This window comes from Lathyrus oleraceus, chromosome 3 (genome assembly GCF_024323335.1).
Source record: "Lathyrus oleraceus cultivar Zhongwan6 chromosome 3, CAAS_Psat_ZW6_1.0, whole genome shotgun sequence".
In the NCBI taxonomy this organism is placed as follows: domain Eukaryota; kingdom Viridiplantae; phylum Streptophyta; class Magnoliopsida; order Fabales; family Fabaceae; genus Lathyrus; species Lathyrus oleraceus.
The window spans coordinates 509,945,864-509,956,232 of NC_066581.1; the positions used below are offsets into that span (position 1 = coordinate 509,945,864).

Sequence of the window (10,369 nt, forward strand, 5' to 3'; positions counted from 1 at the left end):
GCACTTAGAGGTGGCCATGCAGGAGGTTGCACGCTTAACATAGTCAAAGTGCGCTTAGAGATGGCCAGGTAGGAGGTCGCGCGCTCATCATGGTTTGTGGCGGTTTTATTCTTTTTATCATGTAGCAGCACTAAGCACGCTCTGATGGGGCTTAACGCGGCCTACTTTTTCATCCTAGTATTTGTACTTCATAATTTTTGGGACACAATACCCATTTTGAGAGCAAAATACACCAAAAACATCAAAGGAACTCATAATCAATTCTTTGGAGCATCAATCTTCGACTTTTCGACATTGGTGCTTATGAATCTCTTTATCTCTCTTATGAAGCAATCTACCATGATGTGTAGCTAAACCTCCTTTTTCCAAGATTAGATGTAATTAATCTAAATAGTATGTATTTCTTTTGATCCTTTGTATGTGAACTGGTCAATGATCAATATAGATCATTATCTTTGCTTTTATGTATATTTTGTGTTTGAATCATTATTGAGAAATATCTTTAAAGTCTTAACCTAAGTTTTCATATGTCAAAGACCAAAGTCTAGACATAGATTTGGAGTTTGATATTCACTTGTATCAAGTTTTAATGTTATTTTATTGGTTAATAGACTGAGATATTGTCGATTAAACGATACGGTAAAAAATCGCAACACCAGTTAGACATAAGCAATGTTGATGAGTGATGCATGTTTATATTGATTATTAATGAATTTCAAATGCTAGCTTAATCAAATACATATGAAATAGGTTAATAAACTCTAATCTTGACATGCTTTTCAAACCGTTAAAGTCTGAGTCTTTTACTATTGTTACAAACTCTAGTGAATGTTACTTTTCACAATCGAAAATCCTTTGAAACACTTACTTAAAACATTATTAATTGTAGAACGGGGGTGATATCATTTTAATCCCTGTTGAGAAGATATAAAATACTTATCCACCAAAAATTATTTCAACAGTCACCCAATCACTTTATCAATGCTTTAAATAGTTGAAATAAGAAAAAAAAACTCATAGAGGTTATAATTTGCCTTATTGACCAAAAATAAAAATTAAATATCATAATGCCTCAAGTTCACTGAGTACCATATTCTAGGGATGGGATCATCGTTTATCTCTTCCAACATATAATTATCATGTGTTAATATCTCACGTACCTTGTAAGGTTCTTCTAGTTTAGAGAAAGGTTGCCAATCTTAGTAGGTACCACCAGTTGCTTAAGCACCAAGTTGTCGTATTTTATTTCTTCCGGTACCACATGTAAGTTGTGTATCCTAACATCTATTAGTTTGGAAGTCTGTTCCTTGATGTGAGTCATTTCATGTGCTTTGCCTATTAGATCCATATCGCACTTGAGGTCGGTCTTTTTTTATTAATATATTTATAGGAGACCATAAAAAATATTTGTGATTAAAGCTTATGGACGTTAGAAATAGAAGAAAAGATTTTACAACCTATATATGGGTATGGGAGGAAAATACGACTTAACAGTATACCTTCTTCATCAAAGTTATCACACCGCCACATGGATGTGTCTATTTTCACATGAAACATTTTCATATGAGCCATATACCATCTTAAATGGTGTATCCTTTGTGTAGGATTGAGGTGTTGTATGATATGACCAGAGTACCTATAGCTCTCAATGGCGACATTTTTAAACAAAATTTTGAAGAACATATTTCTTGAATTGATGAGTATCATCAAAGTTTGGGAAGTATTTAAATAAATTTGAAATCATACCTCGTATAATTGTTATGTCCATAATCTTTTTGCTTCTTCGAGTTTCTTCTTAATTATGTGGATGATAACTTTGTTGGCGGATTCAACATGACCATTAACTTAAGGGTGTTTGTATTGGCATATTAGTAAGTGGCCTACAACGGGTGGTGAAGAGGGAAATGATGTAGCATATTGCCCATAGCTTTTCCCTAGTCACCTTTTTCTTAGATGATTCGCCCATTTAATAGACATGACACATCTTTCTCAAATATGTCACCCATTTTTTTGATAACTCACGCGAAGTGGGAAAATGTGGGAAGCGATGTGCCATTAGACCACAACGGTACAGAAGAAGTCATTGAGAAGTCAACCATGCTCCCTTGAATAATAGGGGGTCAGTTACTCCATTATCCCGCTCCTAGAAGCGGTTGTTTGGGAATCTAAAATTCAAGCCTAAGAGTTCCTATAAATATCTCAATCCTAAATGTGAAAATAGGACAAACTCATATTCACACAAATACTAGATACATATAGTTTCTCGCCTCCATAATATAAGAACAAACACATGTTAGAACCAACACAGATAATCAACTAACCTTATTTGAAATACATGATCAAAAACACTACATTCAACCCTAAACTAAAAATGCCAAACACCATTGAAATTTCCAACATTCCTCTTGTATGGACAATCTCATTCTTCAACTTGAAAATTTTATTCCTTTGCCTTTCAATCATCAAATCCCTTCCATCAACAACTTCATCACCTAACCACTTGAAAAAATTGAATCCCTTCTCCATTTGATTTTTGTAATTCCTACAACCCCAAAACTTTTTCCCAACATTCACACTGTTCAAATCTTAACAACATGAATAACACGATCTTCTTGGCATCAACACTCTCATCTCTTGTTTCTTACGAGGACGTATCCAAATGTCCCATAACTTTAGTTGTTTGATTTTGAATAGGTACTAGAATTCATTGACATTTTAGCAAAAATTTCGAAGGTGATCTGGAATCTAGATGAAGAGGAATGTTAAAGAAATTTCGAAGATGGTTTGGATGAAGTGGAATGTTAAAGGAGATGAATAATAACCCTACCAAACTTAAAAAATGCCTGAGTATGAAAATGAAGCTTACAATGATAATATAAGTGTTTTCTGAGTCATTGATTTAAGTATTGCCTTGATGTCTGATAGAAACTCATAATGCAGTTATGAGATGACAATTATAATTTTGTTAAAGTCTCTTGTATTCAGTTATGCAGTAACCACTATATATAGAGAGTGTTGAATACATCTGTCACATACTAACAGAAAATACAGCTGGACAGCTGTAACAAACTAACATTGTTACAGCTCAGCAATACAACTCAGCATACTTAGATATTAAACTAACAAGTCCCTATCTATACTATCTCTATCATTCCCCCTTAGAAGCTAGTTGAGGTCTTGTCAAGTCATTCTTGTTGAACACTCTTAGCTTTATACGCAAGGGAATGAACTTTGCTGCAGATAGGGGTTTTGCTAGGGCATCAGCCCACTAATCATGAGCTGGAACATGCGCCACAACCAGACTTTTGCTGAGAACTTTCTCACGCACCAAAAAGATATCTAGCTCCATCTGCTTGGTTCTATTGTATAGAACAGGATTGTGAGCAAGAATGATTGTGCTCAAATTATCACACAAGATTTTAGGCACTTGGAAAGGACAATGGAATTCCTGCAGTAGTGATTGAACCCAAATCAATTCTGTAGCCAGCTGAGCCATGCTGTGATACTCTGCTTCTGCACTGGATCTGGACACAAGCTGCTGCTTCTTTGACCATAATGACACCACATTAGGACCAAGAAATACACATGCACCTGAAGTAGATCTTTTGTCGTCAGGGTCTGATGCCCAGTCAGCATCACAAAAGCCTAGTAATTGCATATGTTGTTTGGTAGATGCTGGATGAATGAGGAGACCATGATGAAGTGTGCCACTTAAGTACCTTAAAATTCTCTTGACAACCTTCCAATGGTCCTCCAAGGGATTTGACAAAAACTGGAAAACCTTATTGATAAAGAAAGAAATTTCAGGCCTAGTTAATGTTGCATACTGCAGAGCACCGACAATAGACCTGAACTCAGTAGGATCATTAATTGCAGTAGAGCCCACTTTTGATAGTTTACTGCTGGAAATCATAGGAGTGGGCATGCCATTTGCCTTTAACATATTTACTTTGTCCAATAAGTCAGTGAGATACTTTGTTTGAGAGAGAAGTAAGGATCCATTAGTCAAGTGTGTTACTTCAATGCCCAGAAAATAATCTAGTTTTCCCAACTGCTTGAGAGAGAATTTGGCATTAAGGTTCTTGATCAATGAGTTTATAAAAGATGTCGAGTTGCCTGTGATGATGATATCATCCACATAGACAAGAATCATGATGTGAAGGCTGCCATGATTAAGCAAAAACAAGCTAGGATCACACCTGCTGGCCTGAAACCCATGATGAAGAAGATCACTCTTGAGTTTGTCAAACCAGGCCCTGGGAGCCTGTTTTAACCCATAGATGGCCTTATTTAGCTTGCATACTAGTGACTTATCATTAGACTCAAACCCAGGGGGTTGCTTCATGAATACTTCCTCCTCAAGAATGCCATTAGGATTTTCTTTTGTCTTGAAAACCCACTTGCAACCTATGGGCTTTCTGGAATCATATGGAGCTACCAATGTCCAGGTTTGGTTTCTCATCAGTGCCTGATACTCTTCTTTCATTACCTGAAACCAGTGGGGAGCAGCCAAGGCTTGACCAACAGAAGTTGGTTCCATATGAGTAAGGTTCAGGGTAGGGTTAATTATAGGTAGTGTAATACCTCTTTTGGCCCTAGTCTGCATAGGATGAACATTGAGGGGATTGATGAAAGGGTGATTTGGAATGGGAGAAATAGAGGTAGAACTAGGAGACAGGCTTTGGGGTGAAGATGGAGAGATGGTATTGGCTTCTGCTGGGTCAGAAATAATAAGAGCATGGGAGGACTGGGAGGATGAATTGGGTGTGTTATGGAACAAACCAGCTTGTGAGGATGAATTAGGTGTGTTAGGTGTGGTAGACAAACCAGAAGGTGACAGAGAACTGGGTGAGGCCACAGGATTAGTATTGGATGGAACTGATTGATGAGAGTTGGATGAAGAGGATGAAAGACCACTTGTCTGTAGAGGGACAGGAACAGAGGAGAGAAATGGCATAGACCAAGAAGATGCAGTAGGATTGGAAGAGGAGGCTAGAATAGATTGAGAAGTGGTAGGGAACATGGTGGAGTAAGGGAATTTGGATTCATGGAACAAAACATCTTTGGAGATGTAAACGTGTCCATTAGATGCAAAACACTTGTATCCCTTGTGAGCTGTGGAATATCCAAGGAAGATACACTCTTGTGACCTATAGTCTAAGTTATGGGAGTTATAGGGCCTAAGAAAAGGATAACAGGAGCACCCAAACACTCTGAGATTGGAGTAGTCAGGTGGTTTGTTAAGTAGCTTGGAGTAAGGAGAGTGATTCTCAAGTGTGAGGCTAGGGAGTCTGTTGATAAGGTAAGCAGTTGTGACAAAGGCATGATCCCAGAATTTTAATGGGAGGGTAGGCTGAGCTAGTAAGGTTAGGCCAGTTTCAACAATGTGGCGATGTTTGCGTTCAACTATACCATTTTGATGGTGTGTGTGTGGACATGTAAATCTGTGAATAATACCCAGCTCAGTGAGATACTTAGTAAAGAGCCTGAACTCACCTCCCCCATCACTTTGAACACATTTTATTTGACAGTTGAATTGAAGTTCAACCATTTTCTTAAATTGAGTGAATTGAGTTAGGGTGTCAGATTTGAGTCTAAGAGGAAACACCCAAGCAAACCTAGAGAAGGCATCTACGCAGATCAGAAAATAAGTGTAGCCACCTGAAGACTTCATGGGAGCTGGTCCCCATAGGTCACAAACCACTAGTTCAAAGGGTTGGATGTACACTGTGGTGGATAGGGTAGTTGGCAGCCTGTGAGACTTGCCTAAGCAGCAGGCAGTGCACAGTTCATCAGGAGGTTTTGGGGGGATAGGTATGCGACATAGTTTTAAAATTTTAGTAAGAGCATGGTGATGTGGGTGCCCTAACCTGGTATGCCACAGAACATATTTATTGGTAGCTATTGAGGAAGGGTTGTTAACATGCTGAGAGGATAACTCAGTATTGTGAGTGACAACATTGATATGGGAAGAATTGGAAGCTCATTGTATTATTATTTAATAAGGCAGTGTTACATGAAAGATTACAAGTAAGCATACAACTTGAATTATTATCACTGTGTGCTAAAGGAGTATAACTACAATTATTCATAGCAGAAGATTGGGCTAGACATGTGTTAAGGCTTGGAGTAGACTTGGATACTTGAGTGGCAGGATTTGGAAACTTGTAGAGGCCATCATTTCCCACTAAACCACGAGGAAGAACTTCAGAAGAAGCCTGTGATTTGACAACACATAATTTAGGGTGAAACTCAAAGAAAACATTGTTATCTTGAGCAAATTTGCTTACACTAATTAGGTTTTTGGTGATGTTAGGCACAAGTAATAGATTTTGAAGGATGAGAGACAAGTTAGGATAGTTTGGTGAGGGAAAGCACATGGAACCAACTGAGTTAATAGACAAACCTTGATTGTTTCCCATAAAGACCTAGTCAAATCCAGGCAATGAAGTAGAGTCAGACAAATTTGAGGCATCAGGAGTGACATGGTGAGAAGCACCTGAATCAGGATACCACCATTGATTGTTGAAAGTAGCTTCAGAACCTGCAAAGAAAGCTTGTGGTGTAGAAACCCTATGAGGAGTGGCTCTGGGAGCGCTATAGCCAAAGGAAGATGGATACATATGGCGTGCAGGCATTAGAAAAGGATTATATGAAGCTCTCTGAGGTGGATACATAGCGCCAGCTGAGTTGGAATAACGGTGATAGCAGATGGAAGCATTGTGTCCAGATTTGTGACAAATTTGACATTGTGTTTTACCAAAACGACCACTGCCACGGCCATACCGGCCACCTCCGCGACCATATCGACCTCCACGCGCGCTGTAACCATGATTCTCAACATTGGCCGTCACGTGACTCGTACCTTGAGGAAACGCTTCAGTGACAGAAGGATCAATGGCAACCGTCGTAGACGGCGGCGCTGCTTGCGTGAGATTCACCGTTGCTGGCGCAATAGTGACAGTTGTACGATGCTTCTCCAGTCACGACTCATGTGCAAGAAGCGACGACTCCAGCTCATCAAGCGAACTGAGTTCTTCTTTGTTGTTAATAGCTGCCACAATGGAGTCGAATTCTTTTGGAAGTGCATCAAGGACGATTTCAATTAGGTTACGAAGGGGAACCGGATCACCAATCGAAATCAGTGACTCACTGATTTCACGAACTCGAACCATGAGTTCTGAAATTGTAAGTGATCCTTTCGTGAGGCAACGCAATTCCGATCTCAACTGTCGTGCTTTAGTGGAGAGAAGCGTGTTAAAATACCGATGAACTTCCGTCCAAACTTGCCATGAATGCTTGCAATCCACTAACAGTGTTCCAGCTCAGCAATACAACTCAGCATACTTAAATATTAAACTAACAAGTCTCTATCTATACTATCTCTATCAATGTCATGCCACATCACCAAAAATTTGTTTTTTCGTATTGCCTTGATGTCATGCCACATCAACAAAAATTTGTTTTTTCGGACAATTTAACATAAAGGATTAAATTGACTAAGATCAATTTTTAAAAGACTAATATAAAACGTTTATTAAATAAGGGACAAAAGTAAAACTTAAAATTAAGTTAAAGAACTTCAACACTTAACCCTTTTAAAATCAATTTTGGGATTCCAAAATTAATGAGTATAGGAAAAACCCAGCAAAACTTGAACCTATAATTTAAATTAGATGAACATAATGTTGCAATAAAAATTAGAAACCAAAAGTAGAATTAGAAAGTCAAGGAGACAAAAGCATAATGAAATGAATAAATTGCCGACCAAAGTTTCTTGTGATAGTTAGTGGCTTAGAACAATCTAATGAAGCTGTTAGAGTTCTTCACGTCATCTTTTCTATTATAAGTTTGGAAATAAAATGAGACAAGGATGTGAATTGCTGACTTTGTCAATCACGTGGGCAGCCTATCATGGTAGACCAGACAATACATGGCCTCACCTGAATAAGTCAATCACATAAACAACTTAATTACCATTTTCTCTATAAAATTGTCTTGCAAAAAATGGAACAAGTTATCATCCTTCAACTTTGACTAGCTCCAAAACCAACCACTTTTTAATGTGGTGTTGCTTGAACGGAGTTTAGTCTCCAAGGATTGCTTATTATCTCTGCAACAATGACTTATCATTTTTGTATTTCTATCACATTCATGTGATATAAGGTAATCAAATAAATCTATATACTTGGGGCCACAATAGAAAATGAAAGGCTTGAACATGTGGTAGTACTCTTCCACATTCAAACAGAGAACAAATTTTGGTGACTTTTCTGAATACTTACATCCAAACTAATATTGATATTAAGGGGTGAGGAAAAAGTTCTGAAAACAGAATTGATATTTCTTTTCGTACCAAGTTTTGAGGACCTATGTTTTCTTTTACTTTTCTGAAATGAAACTCACCTTCTACATTCAGAATGTACAATAGGTACCGCTAAAAATCTTAACTAACTGACATCATAAAAAGGAAAGCCATTCCGATAAAACCAAACATCTTCAATCAGAGCTATTACAAACACGAGTTACTCGCTGCACAAGTAGTTTGATGACCTAAAGACCAAAATCAGCAACGAACTACGAACATACACGTGCCTAGATCATAATTTTGCATTCCAACAACCACAATTTAGAACAGTTGCTTGGCTTCATAAAATAGGCAAAAGACTATTCACAAGAAACCAAGAAAGATAGTAATCCTTACACATGACATATCATGCAGCTCAAGCTCTAAAAAGCTGTAATGGGTTTGCAGCTTATGCATCCTAAAGAGGTTACAACTTACATGTTTTCGTAAGAAAGTCAAAACCATTGGCTAATTGAAGCACCTGAGCAAAAAAAACTAATATAGGATTGGGAACCCAAAATACTGTCGGAACAACGTTTAAGTGGAGACACCCTTTAACTTAACTAGTCTTTGCAACATTGTTGGCGCCGGCAGAAGAATTTACTGAAGGAGCTGGTTCAGAACATGCCTTGAGGACAGCTTCATTCTTCCAAAAAGAAAAAAAAGCACCATAACATTAGAGCTATTGACGGTCACAATTATCGTTCTATCTTTGGAAACAAACAACACATGAACAAAAACAGCAGATAAAGTAACAAACCAACATCCTTAATAATTTTTTCTAGGTATGAGGAGCCTTAATATAACAGATAAGCATAAGACACTAAACTATCAGGGTGATTGCAAGTTCGGGGAGGTGTTAATCAAATACCTGCCACACACGGAGAAGACGCTTCTTAGCATTGGCTTTACGGGTAGTGGTGAGTTTGATTCTCTTCCAAAGGAGTCCTCCAGAGTCATGCTTCTTCACTTTCTCCAACACACGTGTCGCCCAAAATGCACCAGCCATCTAATTTATTTTACCTACAAAATAAACACAAACAGATCAGATTCAATTGAGATTTCATTCGACACAAGCATCACCTTATTTCTTAAACTTCCCAATAGTATGCAATCAATAGAAAATAATAAACAATCTTCATAAATTTGTAACACTAGCCACTATATACAACAAAGAACTACACCAAAACAATATAATAAAATCTACAACCTACAAATGAAAATCAAACCCCCAACCAACCACAAGTAATGCCCAGAGCTTCTTTTACAATGTCCTCACAAGTCACCTCTCATAACCGTAATTGCTAATAACAAACATGTATTTGTTCTAGTTTTATTGTACAGGGTTAGTTTCAAATTTCAATCAAAATCAATTTTTTTTTCCTCTTCTTAATTTGGTTCTGCGAATTTGAAATCAAAAGCAAGTGATGCAAAAAAAACGGGAATTCCAAGTTAATTAATTCTCAGCAAGAACAGAGATTGTGAAATTGGAAAAATCGAAGCAGTGTAGAGAGATAGAGAATGCGCGCACACACGTACTGACCTTGATTTCGACGGAGGAGGAGGTGGACGGAAGAGACAATCCGGTAGGGTTTGAGTTGAAAAGTTGGCCCCAAACCCCTCTCAACAGAACCATACAAAAACCATTATATGATAATGGACTGGCCCAAATGATAAACTCCATTAACATACCCCAAAATTTGAAATATCTACTTTTGGCACCCCATATATTTTCAATGTCAAAAATATCCTTGTTATTTTTTATCTTTTTCAAATTTTTGTAAAGTTTTTACTCTCACTCGGTGTTAATATTAAAAATTTCGTATCTGTTTGTACCGATTATTCGAAATATTCGACGAATAGTAATGATTTACTAGAAGTTTAAATAAATCTTGTTTATATTTTTTCACTTTTGAAAAATTGATAGTAATATTTACAAAGGATTGTATATCTTTGTAGGATTATAATTGCCCCGACACATTTCTTTGGTCTATAATAATTTAAAACTTGTATAATTAAATA

The 10,369-nt window shown here is 37.4% G+C and overlaps 1 protein-coding gene across 1 annotated transcript; it reads right to left on the minus strand.

Annotated features, from left to right (window-relative positions):
* Positions 1–8,460: 8,460 nt before the first annotated feature.
* Positions 8,461–10,019, minus strand: LOC127128482 (uncharacterized). The gene is made up of 3 exons (XM_051057826.1): positions 9,891–10,019; positions 9,219–9,370; positions 8,461–8,993 (listed from the first exon to the last, which is right to left on the minus strand). Exons 2-3 carry the CDS (start codon positions 9,354–9,356, stop codon positions 8,907–8,909), a joined length of 225 nt encoding a protein of 74 aa, XP_050913783.1. The 5' UTR covers positions 9,357–9,370; positions 9,891–10,019; the 3' UTR covers positions 8,461–8,906.
* Between the last annotated feature and the right edge of the window lie 350 nt (positions 10,020–10,369).

Bases quoted from the DNA above. Each gene is read 5' to 3' on its own strand.
- LOC127128482 (XM_051057826.1), bottom strand. From the start codon at position 9,356: ATGGCTGGTGCATTTTGGGCGACACGTGTGTTGGAGAAAGTGAAGAAG. The intron at 8,994-9,218 runs GTATTTGATTAA...TCTTTTTGGAAG, and splicing joins GTCTTCTCCGTGTGTGGCAG to AATGAAGCTGTCCTCAAGGC.